This window comes from Panulirus ornatus, chromosome 2 (genome assembly GCF_036320965.1).
Source record: "Panulirus ornatus isolate Po-2019 chromosome 2, ASM3632096v1, whole genome shotgun sequence".
Classification (NCBI taxonomy): domain Eukaryota; kingdom Metazoa; phylum Arthropoda; class Malacostraca; order Decapoda; family Palinuridae; genus Panulirus; species Panulirus ornatus.
This window is the reverse complement of record NC_092225.1, coordinates 32,759,746-32,778,693: the sequence shown is the minus strand read 5'-3', so window position 1 is coordinate 32,778,693 and position 18,948 is coordinate 32,759,746. Positions and strand designations below refer to the sequence as shown.

Genomic DNA, 18,948 nt, shown 5'->3' with positions numbered 1-18,948 from the left:
TGCGGAGAAAAGCAGTTTGCAAACCACAAAGGTGCTGCTGATTATGTGGATGAATTTGCAAAACTCATAGCTGATGAGCACCTAAGTCCTGAGCAGGTGTATAATGCATACAAAACTGCATTATTCTGGCGATGCACACCTAGGAAAACACTTAATAACAGAAGACGAAGAAGACCCCCAGCAGAATTCAAACAGGCGTATCTAGGGGAAATTGCACCAATGGCAAGCACTGAAATTTTGCCTGTCCAAACATATTTATTTATTTTTTATTATACTTTGTCGCTGTCTCCCATGTTAGCGAGGTAGCACAAGGAAACCCACCCACATACACATGTATATACATACACGTCCACACACGCACATATACATACCTACACATCTCAACATATACATATATATACACACACAGACATATACATATATACACATGTACATAATTCATAGTGACTGCCCTTATTCATTCCTGTCCCCACCCCGCCACACATGAAATGACATCCCCCTCCCCCTGCATGTGTGCGAGGTAGCACTAGAAAAAAACAAAGGCCACATTCGTTCACACTCAGTCTCTAGCTGTCACGTATAATGCACCAAAACCACAGCTCCCTTTCCACATCCAGGCCCCACAAAACTTTCCATGGTTTACCCCAGACACTTCACATGCCCTGATTCAATCCATTGACAGCACATCGACCCCGGTATACCACATCCTTCCAATTGACTCTATTCCTTGCACGCCTTTCATTCTCCTGCATGTTCAGGCCCCGATCACTCAAAATCTTTTTCACTCCATCTTTCCACCTCCAATTTGGTCTCCCACTTCTCGTTCCCTCCACCTCTGACACATATATCCTCTTTGTCAATCTTTCCTCACTCATTCTCTCCATGTGACCAAAACATTTCAAAACACCCTCTTCTGCTCTCTCATCCACACTTTTTATTACCACACATCTCTTTTCCCCTTTCATTACTCAATCAAACCACCTCACACCACATATTGTCCTCAACCATCTCATTTCCAGCACATCCACCCTCCTCCGCACAACTCTATCTATAGCCCACGCCTTGCAACCATATAACATTGTTGGAACCACTGTTCCTTCAAACATACCCATTTTTGCTTTCCAAGATAACGTTCTCCACTTCCACACATTTTTCAACGCCCCCAAACTTTCACTCCCTCCCCCATCCTATGATTCACTTCCGCTTCCATGGTTCCATCTACTGCCAAATCCACTCCCAGATATCTAAAACACTTTACTTCCTCCAGTTTTTCTCCATTCAAACTTACCTCCCAATTGACTTGTTCCTCAACCCTACTGTACCTAATAACTTTGCTCTTATTCACATTTACTCTCAGCTTTCTTCTTTCACACTCTTTACAAAACTCAGTCACCAGCTTCTGCAGTTTCTCACTCGAATCAGCCACCAAGGAGATTATGTTTTTACCAGCGTTTGTTTGTTTGTCTGTGAGCAACTTTCAAAAAAAGTAATAAATAAATTTTGACGGAATTTTTAGCGAGAGTCAGAAATGACAAGGACCAATTGATTAGATTTTGGGAGTGATCCGAATCATTGTCTGGATCCAGGAAGCTATTACAGAAATATCAATTTTTGTGAATAACTGTTGAACTAATAATGATATCAATGTGATTCCAAATGCCAAAGATATATTTTCATGATCAAGAAATCTAAATCTTTAAGATCCGAATCATTGTCTGGGTCCAGGACGCCATTATGACACTGGGGCCCCCCTTCAAGTGGTGCCCAGGGCACCTGCCATATCCTAGATACACCACTGGATACCATCTTAGGGTGCTATAACATTTAATATTTGTTTAATTTAAATTTCTAACAGTCCATGGTATACTTTAGACACATGGGAGATGTATAATTAGTGGGTTAGAGGTGTGTTGAATTATTATTACATGAACACCGTTGGTCCGGCAAAATGGTTAATACAACAAGGCTTTGAAACCAAGAGTGCTGGAAAATTGTTGGTGTACCTGTAAAGGTGAATATGAGCAAGGGGAGTAGGTTCAGTAGAGTTGAGATATGTTTGAATGGAGAAAAATTGGAGGAAGTTAAGTGTTTTAGATATCTGGGAGAAGACTTAGCAGCACATGGAACCATGAAAGCGGAAGTGAGTTATGGGGGGTCTAGGAGTGATGAAGAATGTGTGGAAGGAGAGAACATAATCTCAGAGCAAAAAACGGTTATGTTTGAAGGAATAGTAGTTCCCACAATGTTATATGGTTGGGAGGCATGGGCTATAGATGGGGTTGTACAGAGGAGGTTAAAGGTGTTGGAAATGAAATGTTTGAGGACAATATGCGGTGTGAGGTGGTTTGATCGAGTAAGTAATGAAAGAGTAAGAGAGGTGTGTGGTAATAAAAATAGTGTGGTTGAGAGAGTAGAACAGGGTATGTTGAAATGGTTTGGACATATGGAGAGAATGAGTGAGGAGAGATTGACAAAGACGATATATGTGTCAGAGGTGAAGGGAAGAATAAGCTGTAGACCAAATTGGAGGTGGAAGTATGGAGTGAGAAAGATTTTTAGCGATCGGGGCCTGAACATACAGGAGGGTGAAAGGTGTGCTAGGAATAGAGTGAATTAGAATGATGTGGTATACCGGAGTCGATGTGCTGTCAGTGGACTGAACCAGGGCATGTAAAGCGTCTGGGGTAAACCATTGAAAGGTCTGTGGGTCCTGGATGTAGATAGGGAGGTGTGGTTTCGGTGCATTACACATAACAGGTAGAGACTGAGTGTGAATATGTGGCCTTTTTTTGTCTTTTCCTGACACTACCTCGCTGAAGAGGGGGAATGCTACTTTCTGTGTGGCAGGGTAGTGATAGGAATGAATGAATGCAAGCAAGTATGAATATGTGCATATGTATATATGTATATGTCTGTGTATGTATATGTTGGTATGTATATGTATATATATGTGTGTGTATGAGTGTTTATGTATATACATGTGTATATGAGTGGATGAGCCATTCTTTGTCTTGTTTCCTGGCACTACCTACCTGACGCGGGAAACAGCGATTAAGTATAATAAGGTGGTGTGCGAAGTGAGAGGGGTAGGGAGAATGATTTGGTAGACAGAGAAGCGGCAGTGAAAGCTTTGTGGAAAATGAAAGCTGGTAAGGCAGTGGGTATTGGATGGTATTTCAGTGGAATTTATTAAAAAAGGGGGTGACTGTGTTGTTGACTAGTTGGGAAGGATATTTAATGTATGTATGGCTTATGGTGAAGTGCCTGAGGATTGGCGGAATGCATGCATAGTGTCATTGTACAAAGACAAAGGGGATAAAGGTGAGTGTTCAAATTACAGAGGTATAAGTTTGTTGAGTATTCTTGGGAAATTATATGGGAGGGTATTGATTGAGAGGGTGAAGGCATGTACAGAGCATCAGATTTGGGAAGAGCAGTGTGGTTTTAGAAGTGGTAGAGGATGTGTGGATCAGGTGTTTGCTTTGAAGAATGTATGTAAGAAATACTTAGAAAAACAAATGGATTTGTATGTAGCATATATGGATCTGGAGAAGGCATATGATAGAGTTGATAGAGATGCTCTGTGAAAGGTATTAAGAATATATGGTGTGGGAGGCAAGTTGTTAGAAGCAGTGAAAAGTTTTTATCGAGGATGTAAGGCATGTGTACGTGTAGGAAGAGAGGAAAGTGATTGGTTCTCAGTGAATGTAGGTTTGCGGCAGGGCGGCAGGGGTGTGTGATGTCTCCATGGTTGTTTAATTTGTTTATGGATGGGGTTGTTAGGGAGGTAAATGCAAGAGTTTTGGAAAGAGGGGCAAGTATGCAGTCTGTTGTGAATGAGAGAGCTTGGGAAGTGAGTCAGTTGATGTTTGTTGCTGATACAGTGCTGGTGGCTGATTCATGTGAGAAACTGCAGAAGCTGATGACTGAGTTTGGTAAAGTGTGTGAAAGAAGAAAGTTGAGAGTAAATGTGAATAAGAGCAAGGTTGTTAGGTACAGTAGGGTTGAGGGTCAAGTCAATTGGGAGGTAAGTTTGAATGAAGAAAAACTGGAGGAAGTGAAGTGTTTTAGATATCTGGGAGTGGATTTGGCAGCGGATGGAACCATGGAAGCGGAAGTGAATCATAGGGTGGGGGAGGGGGCGAAAATTCTGGGAGCCTTGAAGAATGTGTGGAAGTCGAGAACATTATCTCAGAAAGCAAAAATGGGTATGTTTGAAGGAGTAGTGGTTCCAACAATGTTGTATGGTTGCGAGGCGTGGGCTATGGATAGAGTTATGCGCAGGAGGGTGGATGTGCTGGAAATGAGATGTTTGAGGACAATATGTGGTGTGAGGTGGTTTGATCGAGTAAGTAATAATAGGGTAAGAGAGATGTGTGGTAGTAAAAAGAGTGTGGTTGAGAGAGCAGAAGAGGGTGTTTTGAAATGGTTTGGTCACATGGAGAGATTGAGTGAGGAAAGATTGACTAAGAGGATATATGTGTCAGAGGTGGAGGGAACGAGGAGAAGTGGGAGACCAAATTGGAGGTGGAAAGATGGAGTGAAAAAGATTTTGAGTGATCGGGGCCTGAACATGCAGGAGGGTGAAAGGCGTGCAAGGAATAGAGTGAATTGGAACGATGTGGTATACTGGGGTCGACATGCTGTCAATGGATTGAACCAGGGCATGTGAAGCGTCTGGGGTAAACCATGGAAAGTTCTGTGGGGCCTGAATGTGGAAAGGGAGCTGTGGTTTCGGTGCATTATTACATGACAGCTAGAGACTGAGTGTGAACGAATGGGGCCTTTGTTGTCTTTTCTTAGTGCTACCTCGCTCACATGAGGGGGGAGGGGGTTGTTATTCCATATGTGGCGAGGTGGCACTGGGAATGAATAAAGGCAGACAGTATGAGTTATGTACATGTGTATATATGTAATATGTCTGTGTGTGTATATATATGTATATATTGAGTTGTATAGGTATGTATATTTGCGTGTGTGGACGTGTATGTACATACATGTGTATGTGGGTGGGTTGGGCCATTCTTTCGTCTGTTTCCTTGCGCTACCTCGCTAACGTGGGAGACAGCGACAAAGCAAAATAAATATATATATAGATAAATAACACACATATACATATCAACATATACATACACAGACATTACATACGTACACATGTACATGTTCATACTATCTTGCCTTCATCCATTCTTGTTGCTACCCCACCCCATGGGAAAACAGCATCGCTATCCTCTGCTTCAGTGAGGCAGTGCCAGGAATACAGACAAAAAGGCCCCATTCTTTCACATTCAGTCTGTAGTGCACTGAAATCACAGCTCCCCATCCATATCCAGGCCCCACAGACCATCACAGCTCCCTATCCACATCCAGGCCCCACAGACAATTCCATGGTTTACAGACTCTTCACATTCCCTGGTTCAGTCCATTGACAGCAGGTTGACCCCAGTATACCACATCGTTCCAATTCACTCTATTCCTTGCACCCCTTTTACCCTCCTGTAGGTTCAAGTTACGGAGAAAAGTCCACATCAAGGCCAGGCCTTAATTGAAATAATATAGAGAGGAATATGATTAGGAAAAGAGATGGGAAAGTATTTATGAATTTTGGAGGAATTGAAAACTTTTGTAAACAAGAGAGCAGTTTTTTTTTTTATAAAAAGAATGTATTGTGTATATATAGAGGATTGAATCATAGAAAGCAAAAAAAATTTTAGTATGAGGTTGAATCATAGAAAGCAAAAAACATTTTAGTGTGAGCTGCTCAATAAAGTATTTAGTAAATCTGCCTCTTTTGTTGTATTATGTGATCTTATAATCTTGTCATGCATGAAAACAGCTTAGGTTATTAAGTATATTTATCTCAACAGGTTTCAGAGAGTGAGGCAGAGGGAGACCTAGGAGCTGGTGGAGATAGTGCCAGTAGGGTGTTAGAGGAAAGTGTTGGTATTAGCCCTCATATAACTAGTCTCTATATACACTCCATTCCTCCTTCAGCCAGCGATAACAATTCTGCTGTGTTGACAAGTGATGCTACCAATGACCAAGGTTCTGCTGATCTACGATTAGACAGTGTCAGTGCTATAATAACTGCAAGGCATTTCTCTAGGCGCCACAGTTCATCAAGTAAAGGTGTTACCTTTCTTGATGATGGTCATGAGGCCAGTGATCATGTAACTCTCACGTTAGATGATGATGATGATGGTGATGATGATGATGATGAAGAAGCTTCAGGTTCTCCCTTTGGTTATGAGGAAGGCCATGTAAATTTTCTTGGCAGTCTTCCTGTATCGGAAGTACAACCTGATAGAGAAAGGGTCATAAACTCACTGAAAAATCCATGCACAAGATCATTACATAGAAGTGTTCTTTGTAGCAGTAGTACTTCAGTATTACCATCAGTTCATCAGAGCAAGAGTCAGAGAAAGAATAAAAGTAGCCATAGTAAACGTAGAGCATCCAGTGCAGAAGGAAAAGTGAGGAATTTCGACAGACCTGTAAGGTGTGAATCCTTTCCCAAGCTGGAAAGTTAGTGAGTCTGTGATAATTGTACTCTTCCTTTATGTGACTGATTGGTAAGATAAGGAAATATGTGAAATATTCTGTGTGATATCCCAAGTGGGAAGCTTTACCTATAGTATAATAAGCACAAAGGGAATGAATATATTGAAATGTTTCTAAAGAATATGTGGAGTTAGGAGCAAGACATTTTCTGTTGTAATGGACTTCCAAAATCACTCCAAGATGAGTGAAGCAAAGAAGTTTCATTAGTGATAATGGTAAGATTAACACTGCTATCTAGCATCGGTGATAAAAGGAGTGTGCACGTTTATTTTCATTCTTTGATTTGTTGTATTTATCTTAAAACAGCATAATGGAGTCTTATAGACTGGACCCAAATTCTGGAATATTATTTTCCGTTATGTGATGTATAAATTTTTGTGATAGGAGCCGTTATTTTTCATATTCAGTTTGTGTACATGTATCCTTAACTTTAGTTACCTTGTATAGGAATTTGAAATAACAATTTGTAACTTTTTAAGATGATGCATTTCATCAATTAGATGATATGAAGAGGAAATACAAGATTTATTGTAATTTATGATTATGCCTTGTATATACAAGTACAGTATTTTTTGTAGATATCAGTAAAGAGTGAATAAACAAATTTCATTATTTTGAAGGTACACTTGCATGTTTATATTTATTATTGCATCCATAATAGCTCAAAAGTATGAACATGACCTAGTACTGCTGGTTTCGTTTTAGTTTTTGAAACGTCATGAAGAATATGGTACATTCTTGAGATGATATCCATGAATGTGATTATAAATTAAAGGCATGAATGTGCAACCTAGCTTTGTTAAAAGAAACAGAAAAATTCATAGTGCTAATTTTTTTAATGGCTAACTATGCAATTCTATATCCCAGTGTCATTGGGTGTCCTTATCTTTACATTTTAACTGTTTACTTATTTCTTTGTATTCAACCTCATTAGTAACTCTTAGTGGTTCTATATCAGTAATGGTAGCCTTTTTTCCAGGGCTACTGAAGTGATTGTAGTAAACTTTATTGGCAAACATTACTTGAGAATAATCACTAGAAGAATGTTGCCATACATAAATGATAAACATATAATGGCTCATAAAACAATAATTGGCAGTTATAGAAAAACTTTCTATTAGAATTTATTTATAAGCTCGTTAAGCAATGGAATGAAATATTAGGCTCTTCATTATTAACTGTGATACATAATGACCTTTTGTATCTTTAGAATTGCTTAAAGTATTAACTGTTTTTAGAAAGTTCAGATAGTTACTCTTCATTCAGTGTAGGCTGCAGGAATCAAGTTACTGCCAAGATTGATGAAAGCGATAAAGTTTGCATTTGCTTTTTTGAAACCAGTACTATGGAGAAGCATGAAAGTATTAATCCAGAATTTGGCCAGGCCATGCTCTGCTCCATAAAACATTCCAGCCTCAGTGTTCTAGTGGGTGTTAGAAACTGTACAGTTAACTGATAGCTTCGGCAAATGTTTGTACCTTTCTAGTCCTTGCCGAATCACAAAGATGCAGACTTTGTGTTAATATTTTGATGTAGTATTTGGTAATGGATGTTGAAAGTGTGGCTGTTTACACTTGATCCATAAAGCTCACTAACTCAGTGATTGGTAGTAATAATAATGTGTGAAGGGAGTCTGACACAGATATTGCTCAGTCATTAAGGCACAAATGAACTGTCCATAAGTTATTTTCTTTCATACCATAGCCTTATTTTAGAGCATTTGATATTTAAATGTAAATTGAAAATACCTTAGTGTTTGAGGTAGTAACCACATAAACTCATGTTTTCACTAGGGTATCTTAGACTTTTGAAAAGTTTGCTGTCACAATAATGGCTGACCAGTTTCTAAACGACATAATCTGTCCAAAGACCAATGTAAGTATAAAATAAGATCAGGCATAAGTTCTCTTTTTTATGTGTATATCAGACCTGTAATTTATCATTATCAAGGGCATCATTTATAAATTGCACTTGATTGTTGTGTTCAGGTGCAGAAGAATTCCTTTGTTGTATCATTTAACTAATATCACTGAATTAGGCACCACACTCAAGTATCAGTTAGCAGTTATAGTACGAGATATACAACACTCATACCAAACTGGTATTTCAGATATGAGAGTGTCTGTCTACTCTTGGAAATAGGTTTGTGTGGGTTCCATTTACTCATACTGCTGTATAAGATGCTGCATTATAATTGTTGTTCCATTTACATCTCTCTTCATTGTCTGTAATCTAGCCACATCATCTGGATGGAGGAGGCATTTTTTTTCCTATTTTTTAGAGGAGTAAGCATCACCACTGATCAAAAATGTGATCCATTACCCAAGGGTGACTAGAAGAACCATAGTAAGCTCCTGAAAGGTTCAAAGTCACAAGATTATCCCTGGCTCTGCACAGTTTCAGTATATTAAAATTCATTGATTTTCAGACCACAATATACAAGTATAATGGGTAGCAATTTGACCTAAAGAATATACAACTCTATACTGCACTGTTATTTTTAACTCATTTCCAAATACCATGGGCTGGATCTGGAACATAAAAGTCTCCCAAGTTGCTCGTAAATATCCTCAGCTCACTGCACAGTGTGTTAAAGTAATACATGAACTTTCACACTTATATAAGTATTTCTTACTTTTTCACTTTGCATACTCAGTGGGTTTGTCAGATAAGAATGACGACCATTTTTACTTGCTCTACACAAAATCATTCCATTGCATATCTGGTCTTAATTGGTTTTCGCAGTATCTGGTCTGAAATCTTCTAAACCTGAATCAGTTCATTAGGTAAACACATTAGATAGAAGTAGCTGGTAGAAACATTAGGTAGGAGCCTCTGAAAACACTGTTAGAGTTTGCCCTCTGCCAGTGGCACAAAAGGCTAAGAAGCAGGATTGGAGTTCAGTTATGGAGACTTCTTTTGCTGTGGCTACCCCTTGAGGGAGTTCCCAAAGGGAATGAGTGTTAGATATAGATAGATGTACATAATGAATTCTCACACTGCATCTCCTCATCTTTCACAGTAGATAATAAATTCTAACTACATCTCATCTCCCACAGTCTACCTGTACAGCTACATCTTTGGTAACCTTATGTTCTGCATAATTTAATTTGTGCCTTTCTAGAAAATGATTTCTTTTAGATCATATATCTTTTTCTCTTTAGCTTGTACTAATTCCAGCTATACTTTCCTTTCCAAAGTATCCCTTTCCCCCTTTTTTACTTTGTGATGCACATCAACTTGGGTTTCATGTCCATACATCAGTCAGGGCGACTACTCTTTCATGCAAGCTGTTTGCACAGCTTGAAATTATAAAAGCTAAAGACTAGAAAGGAAATGTACTAGTATTTATAGATAAACCTGTACATTACATAATGTACAGTAGTGCAGAATATATAAATCATGAAATATGTCTTCTCTTTGTACATAGTCACAGCCTTGTACAATATTGGAGAAATTGAAAACCTGTATTTACTTTAAAACTGCTGATAAATCAGATTCTGGAGTGTAACAGTATGGTTTTGTAATTTCCCTGCTCATTATCGCTTTTTTTTCTTTGAAAAACAGATGAAAACTTTTGTCTGGAAATTTCAGTGATGTTACCTGCCCCTTTTCCAATCTTTTTCAATTAAATAAGTGTTTGTTTCATTTATCAGAGAAGAATCCTTTACCTAAGATGTACACAGGTAATCTTGTTTGCCATGGTAAAAATATTACTATTCCAAAGCCCTTCTGCTCACAGGTGATGTGTGTTTCTTTGGCCATTATTACCAACATATTTGTTATTTAGTCACTTATCTTTGTCTTGGATGGTATGTTTTACACAATTTTCTTTTTAATATCTCTTACTTTTTTTTCTTTACAACAATGCTTCCAGCATATCAGATCCTTCTCCGGCCAACCCATATAACAAGTGATAGAATAGAATGTATTTGCTTTTATAGATTTAAGTATATTTCAAATGCAAAAACTTTTTTATAAGGTTTGTGGTTGGTTGTTGTATTCTTACAATAGTGTGAAACTTTTTTTTTTTTGTACTACAGATCACTTAGTACTGTCACAGTGTCACATTGTAATGGAAATACACAATCTGAATCAAGTGTAGTGTATACTTTCTAATTTAATGAATATATTCTCAGGCACTCAAGCATTAGTGGTCTGGATATTGTCCTTTATTCATTATATTATTATTAATAATAATAATATTAATAATAATAATATTCATATCTAAGAACCATCCTGTGCAAAACTGAGTTTTCTTTGCTTGGAATTTTAGTGGGATTAGAAGCTAAAATTTGGACAGAAGAAACCTCAGGAAAGATTAATAGGGTTTACTGGTAGATTAGCACCCTTTTCAGTTTCAAATTAACAAATATAAGAGCCATAGACCTGAAGCCAGTAAATAAACATCGAATTATTTATATTTTATATTTATTATACTTTGTCGCTGTCTCCTGCGTTAGCGAGGTAGCACAAGGAAACAGACGAAAGAATGCCCCAACCCACCCACATCCACATGTATATACATACACGTCCACACACGCACATAACATACCTATACATCTATTTATAAAAAAAGTGCAATGTTTATAAAACACTGTAAGTTGGCTGTTGTGAAATTTGATGTTTCAGCATAAGTACCCTGTTACTTAAGGATTTAAATATGTATGTCTCAATTTGTTAACTAAATCTGCAATCTAAACTCAATAATCGGCAAAATGTCAAAACCATAATGTGTCCTAAATATATGGCGTAACCTTAAACATAACAGTTACCAAAAGTTTGGGTTTTGATGTGATTTGCAGCACGTTTAAATATGGTTATCTGTTACCACTTTCCACTTCATAATAAGCATTTTTCCCAGTTCACATGGGAAATTAATCTAGTTTTTTCCTATTAAAGGTTCTCAAATTTCTCAAAGTGAAAAACAAACTTTTGGTACTATTTCACTGATCTAGTTATGTTTTATAGTAACAAGTGACTTGTAAACAGTGAATATTACAAATGTTAAGTTTACACTGCCCAAAATACTAACAAACCTTTTAATAATTTTGCTGGTAATTATAGTCGAAGTGCATTTGAGATATCCTCATCCATTCCTTTTATTAGGAGATGAAGGTAGGCAGGCTGGGAGGTTCAACCTGGAGCCTACCAATAGCAAGTGACATTTTTTTTTTTTTTCACTGAGGATATTTATTTCAATAATATTGTCACCTACTTTTCATATTTAATAATCAACATAATTTAGATGTGCAAGAGATATATGTGGCATGAGAAAGGTAGGAAGATTAGAAAGGGTAGTGAGTGGTGGGATGAAAAAATAAAGTTGTTAATGAAAGAAAAGAAAAGTGTTTGGACAATACTTGCAAGGAAGAAGTGCAAATTACTGGAAGATGTATGAAAGAAAGCAGCAGGAGTTCGAGAGGAAGGTGTAAGAGTTGATGCTTTGGAAGGAGGTAAATAACGTCTATAAGACAAGAACAAATGGGAACATCAGTGAACGGGGCAAGGGGAGAAGTGATAACAGATAGTGATGAAGTGAGATGACATACTTTGAAGGTTTGTTGAATATATTTGATGATAGAGAGGTAGATGTAGTGTGTTTTGGTTGGGGTGGTGTGTGAAGAGAGAGTCAGGGAGAGTAGTTTGGTGAAGAGAGAAGAGGTGGTTAAAGCCTTCCGGAAGATGAAATGTGGCAAGGCAGTGGTTTTGGATGGTATTGCAGTGGAATTTATTATGAAAGGGGGTGACTTGTGTTGTTAATTGGTTGGTAAGGATATTCAGTGTATATATGGTCATGGTCAAGTGCCTGAGGATTGGCGGAATGCATGTATAGTGCCATTATACAAAGGCAAAGGGGATAAAGGTGAGTGTTCAAACTACAGAGGCATAAGTTTGTTGAGTATTCCTGGAAAATTGTATGGGAGGGTATTGAATGAGAGGATGAAGGCATGCACAATGCATCAGATTGGGGAGGAGCATTGTGGTTTCAGAAGTGGTAGAGGATGTGTGGATCAGGTGTTTGCTTTGAAGAATGTGAGAAATACTTCAAAAAATGGATATGTACATGCATTTATGGATCTGGAGAAGGCATATGAAAGGGCTGATAGAAGTGCTGTGTGGAAGGTCTTAAAGAGTATACGGTGTGGGAAATAAGCTGCTAGAAGCAGTGAAAAGTTTTTATCAAGAGTGTAAGGCATGTGTATGAGTAGGAAGAGAGGAGAGCGAGTGGTTCCCAGCGAAGGCTGGACTGCTGCAGGGGTGTGTGATGTCCCCATGGTTGTTTAATTTGTGTATGGATGGGGTGGTTAGGGAGGTAAATGCAATAGTTTTGGAGAGAAGAGTGAGTATGCATGCAGTCTGGTGGAAATGAGAGGGCCTAGGAAGTGTCAGTTGTTGTTTGCATATGATAAAGGAATGGTGGCTGATTTGAGTAAGAAACTGCAGCAGTTGGTGAGTCTGGAAAAGTGTGTGAAAGGAGAAAGTTGAGATTAAATGTGAATAAGAGCAAGGTTATTTGGTTCAGCAGGGTTGAGGGACATGTTAGTTGGGATGTGAGTTTGAATGGAGAAAAATTGGAGGAGGTGAAGTGTTTTAGATATCTGGGAGTGGACTTAGCAGCGAATGGAACCATGGAAGTGAGTTCATAGGGTGGGTGAGGGGGCAAAAGGTTTTGGGAGCAATGCAGAGTGTGTGAAAGGAGAGAACATTATCTCATAGAGCAAAAATGGGTTTGTTTGAAGGAATAGCATTTCCATGCAAGGAATGGGCTACAGATAGGGTTGCATGGAGGATGATGGATGTGTTGGAAATGAAATGTTTGAGAACAATATGTGGTGTATGAGGTGGTTTGAGAGAGCAGAAGAGGATGTGTTGAAATGGTTTGGACATATGGAGAGAATGAGTGAGGAAAGGCTGACAAAGAGGATTTATGTGTCAGAGATGAAGGGAACAAGAAGTGGAAGACTAAATTGGAGGTGGAAGGATGGAGTAAAAAAGATTTTGAGCAATTGGGGCCTGAACATACAGGAGGATGAGAGGCATACAAGGAATAGAGTGAATTGGAACGATGTGGTGTACCAGGGTCGATGTGCTGTCAAATGGACTGAACCAGGGCATGTGAAACATCTGGGGTAAACCATGGGAAGTGTCTGTGGGGCCTGGATGTGGATAGGGTGTTTTGGTTTCAGTGCATTACACGACAGCTAGAATGTGGCCTTTTTTGTCTGTTTTCCTGGTGCTATCTTGCTGACGCAGGGGGTGGCAATGCAGTATAGTGAACTCCAGTGCTGCTGCTTAGCCTTTAGTTCCTCACTCTTAATAGGCTGCTGGGAGAGTGCAACTCTAGCGCAGTGTTTACGGAGGCTCCCACCTAATGTTCCTAGACTGTCTGCCTATTGCTCTTGCCTAATATTTGTACCTATTACCTTTACCTTATGCTCCAGCCTAAATGTTGCTACCAACGACTGTTAAGAGATGCAGAAAAATTATTCCAGTATAATGACACCATTGATCCCAGGACTAAGCTATGCAAGTGGCCTTGCCAAAACTAATGCGGTATAGTGAACTCCAGTGCTGATTCTTAGCCTATAGTGCCTCACCCTTAACATGCCACTGAGAGAGTGCGACTGTAGCGCAGTATTTCCAGAGGCTCCCATCTAATGTTCCTACAGACTACATCTACCTATTGCTCCTGCCTATTATTCTTACCTACTACCTTTACCTAATGCTCCAGCCTAAATGTTGCTACAAACTACTACTGTCTATTGCTCCTCTCATTTTGTTAAAAGATGCAGAAAAACTATATTAGTGCAATTATCATACCACTGATCCCATCCAATTTACAAGTGTTGGATCATGTGCATGTGGGTATGCATAATTAAAGGAATACATTCTTCAAAACAGGTTTCCAAACCTGCAGTCTGGCAAAGGGCAGGGATGCCCCCGTTTTCTGGTGATTAACTTGCTCTTTAAGGGATCTCCATTTTATACTAGGTCATATGGAAATAGTAAGTATGTCCATATGGATGGCATCATATGGAAATAAAATGTATGTTCATATTGGATGGCAAAGTGAGTGGACAGTTGTTCTAATCTTCACTGTGAATATCATATCAGTTAAATTTCTCATACCTGTAGGCAACAAAATATTTATTGTACTACTTGAAGGTTTAATTGTACCACATAAGGTTTTACCTTTAGTTATCATGTGTTTTGTCAAGGATAGCTGAGACAGGATAGGCAAGTGAGGCCTTCATCAAGGCCATCCCATTAAATATGAATAAGAGCAAGGATATTAGATTAGGTTCAGTAGGGGTGAGGGACAAGTTAATTGGTATGTAAGTTTGAATGAAGAAAAACTGGAGGAAGTGAAGTGTTTTTACATATCTGGGAGTGGACTTGGCAGCGTGTGGAACCATGGAAGTAGAAGTGAGTCACAGGGTGGGGGAGGGGTCAAAGGTTCTGGGAGCGATGAAGAATGTGTGGAAGGAGAGAACGTTATCTCAGAGAGCAAAAATGGGTATGTTTGAAGGAATGATAGTTCCAACAATATTATATGGGTGCAAGGCATGGGCTATAGATAGGGTTGTACAGAGGAGGGTGGATGCACTGGAAATTAAATGTTTGAGGACTATGTGATGCGAGGTGGTTTAATCAAGTAAGTAATGAAAGGATAAGGGAGATGTGTGGAAATAAAAAGAGTGTGGTTAAGAGAGCAGAAGAGGGTGTGTTGAAATGGTTTGGACATATGGAAAGGATGACTGAGGAAAGGTTGATCAAGAGGGTATATGTGTCAGAGGTGAAGGGAACAAGGAGAAGCAGGAGATCGAACTGGAGGTGAAAGACAGGAGGGTGAGAACCGTGCAAGGAACTGAGTGAATTGAAATGATGTGGCATACTGGGGTCGACATGTTGTCAGTGGACTGAACTAGGGCATGTGAAGTGCCTGGGGTAAACCATGGAAAGGTCTGTGGGGCCTGGATGTGGATAGGGAGCTGTGGTTTTGGTGCATTACACATGAGAGCTAGAGACTTGCTGACGCAGGGGGTAGTGATGCTGTTTCCTATGGGGGGGGAGCAGTGCCGGGAATGGAGGAAGGCAAGCAAGTATGAGTATGTAAATGTGTTTATATGTATATGTCTGTGTATGTGATGTATATGCACATATAGGGCTGTTTATATATATATATTTTTTTTATTTTGCTTTGTCGCAGTCTCCCGCATTTGCGAGGTAGCGCAAGGAAACAGAAGAAAGAAATGGCCCAACCCACCCCCATACACATGTATATACACATACGTAAATATACACACCCATACATCTCAATGTACACATATATATACACACACAGACACATACATATATACCCATGCACACAATTCACACTGCCTGCCTTTATTCATTCCCATCGCCACCTCGCCACACATGGAATACCATCCCCCTCCCCCCTCATGTGTGCGAGGTAGTGCTAGGAAAAGATAACAAAGGCCCCATTCGTTCACACTCAGTCTCCAGCTGTCATGCAATAATGCCCGAAACCACAGCTCCCTTTCCACATCCAGGCCCCACACAATTTTCCATGGTTTACCCCAGACGCTTCACATGCCCTGATTCAATCCACTGACAGCACGTCAACCCCAGTATACCACATCGATCCAATTCACTCTATTCCTTGCCCCCCTTTCACCTTCCTGCATGTTCAGGCCCCGATCACTCAAAATCTTTTTCACTCCATCTTTCCACCTCCAATTAGGTCTCCCACTTCTCGTTCCCTCCACCTCCGACACATATATCCTCTTGGTCAATCTTTCCTCACTCATTCTCTCCATGTGCCCAAACCATTTCAAAACACCCTCTTCTGCTCTCTCAACCACGCTCTTTTTATTTCCACACATTTCTCTTACCCTTACATTACTTACTTACACTATATATATATATTTTTTTTTTTTGCTTTGTCGCTGTCTCCCGTGTTTGTGAGGTAGCGCAAGGAAACAGACGAAAGAAATGGCCCAACCCACCCCCATACACATGTATATACATACGTCCACACACGCAAATATACATACCTACACAGCTTTCCATGGTTCACCCCAGACACTTCACATGCCCTGATTCAATCCACTGACAGCACGTCAACCCCGGTATACCACATCGATCCAATTCACTCTATTCCTTGCCCTCCTTTCACCCTCCTGCATGTTCAGGCCCCGATCACACAAAATCTTTTTCACTCCATCTTTCCACCTCCAATTTGGTCTCCCACTTCTCCTCGTTCCCTCCACCTCCGACACATATATCCTCTTGGTCAATCTTTCCTCACTCATTCTCTCCATGTGCCCAAACCATTTCAAAACACCCTCTTCTGCTCTCTCAACCACGCTCTTTTTATTTCCACACATCTCTCTTACCCTTATGTTACTTACTCGATCAAACCACCTCACACCACACATTGTCCTCAAACATCTCATTTCCAGCACATCCATCCTCCTGCGCACAACTCTATCCATAGCCCACGCCTCGCAACCATACAACATTGTTGGAACCACTATTCCTTCAAACATAAAGGTGCAAGAGGTGAAAAAAAGGGCAAATGAGAGTTGGGGTGAGAGAGTATCATTAAATCTTACGGAGAATAAAAAGATGTTTTGGAAGGAGGTAAATAAAGTGCATAAGACAAGAGAACAAATGGGAACATTGGTGAAGGGGGCTAATGGGGATGTAATATCAAGTAGTGGTGAAGTGAGAAGATGGAGTGAGTATTTTGAAGGTTTGTTGAATGTGTTTGATGATAGAGTGGCAGATATAGGGTGTTATGGGTGAGGTGGTGTGCAAAGTGAGAGGGTCAGGGAGAATGGTTTGGTAAACTGAAAGAGGTAGTGAAAGCTTTGCGGAAGATGAAACCTGGCAAGGCGGCGGGTTTGGATGGTATTGCAGTGGAATTTATTAAAAAAGGGGGTGACGTGTGTTGTTGACTAGTTGGTGAGAATATTCATGGTGAAGTGCCTGAGGATTGATGGAATGCATGCATAGTGCCATTGTATAAAGGCAAAGGGGATAAAGGTAAGTGTTCAAATTACAGAGGTATAAGTTTGTTGAGTATTCCTGGGAAATTATATGGGAGGGTATTGATTGAGAGGGTGAAGGCATGTACAGAGCATCAGATTGGGGAAGAGCAGTGTGGTTTCAGAAGTGGTAGAGGATGTGTGGATCAGGCGTATGCTATGAATGTATGTGAGAAATACTTTGAAAAAACAGATGGATTTGTATGGAGCATTTATGGATCTGGAGAAGGCATATGAGAGAGTTGATAGAGATGCTCTGTGGAGGGTATGAAGAGTATATGGTGTGGGAGGTAAGTTGTTAGAAGCAGTGACAAGTTTTTATCAAGAATGTAAGGCATGTGTACATGTAGGAAGAGAGGAAAGTGATTGGTTCCCAGTGAATGTTGGTTTGCAGCAGGGGTGTGTGATGTCTCCATGGTTATTTAATTTGTTTAAGGATGCGGTGGTTAGGGAGTTGAATGGAAGAGTTTTGGAAAGAGGGGCAAGTATGCAGTCTGTTGTGGATGAGAGAGCTTGGGAAGTAAGTCAGTTGTTATTCACTGATGATACAGCGTTGGTGGCTGATTTGGGTGAGAAACTGCAGAAACTGGTGACTGAGTTTGGTGAAGTGTGTGAAAGAAGCTGAGAGTAAATGTGAATAAGAGCAAGGTTATTAGTTTCAGTAGGGCTGAGGGACAAGTCACCTGGCAGGTAAGTTTGAATGGAGAAAAACTGGAGGAAGTGAAGCGTTTTAGATATCTGGGAGTGGATTTAGCAGCTAACAGAACCATGGAAGCAGAAGTGAGTCACAGGGTGGGGGAGGGGGGCGAAGGTTCTGGGAGCATTGAAGAATGTGTTGAAGGCGAGAACATTATCTCGGAAAGCAAAAATGGGCATGTTTGAAGGAATAGTGGTTCCAACAATGTTATATGGTTGCGAGGCATTGCCTATAGATAGGGTTGTGCGGAGGAGGGTGGATGTGTTGGAAATGAGATGTTTGAGGAAAATATGTGGTGGGAGGTGATTTGATCGAGTAAGTAATGAAAGGGTAAGAGAGATGTGTGGTAATAAAAAGACTGTGGTTGAGAGAGCAGAAGAGGGTGTATTGAAATGGTTAGGTCAAATGGAGAGAATGGGTGAGGAAAGATTGACAAAGAGGATATATGTGTCAAGAGATGGAGGGAACGAGAAGTGGGAGACCAAATTGGAGGTGGAAGGATGGAGTGAAAAAAATTTTGAGCAATCAGGGCATGAACATACAGGAGGGTGAACGGCTTGCAAGGAATAGAGTGAATTGGAACAATGTGGTATACCGGGGTCAACATGCTGTCAGTGGATTGAACCAGGG

General features: G+C 39.9%; 1 protein-coding gene across 1 annotated transcript in view; it reads left to right on the top strand.

Annotated features, from left to right (window-relative positions):
• LOC139756061 (E3 ubiquitin-protein ligase RNF19B-like) overlaps window positions 1-8,563 on the top strand; it is a 176,795-nt gene extending 168,232 nt beyond the window's left edge. The window contains exon 13 of the mRNA XM_071675061.1: window positions 5,868-8,563. Within this exon, the coding sequence (XP_071531162.1) occupies window positions 5,868-6,530 (663 nt within the window). The 3' untranslated portion in view covers window positions 6,531-8,563. The remainder of the gene's footprint in view (window positions 1-5,867) is intronic.
• The last annotated feature ends 10,385 nt before the right edge of the window (window positions 8,564-18,948 follow it).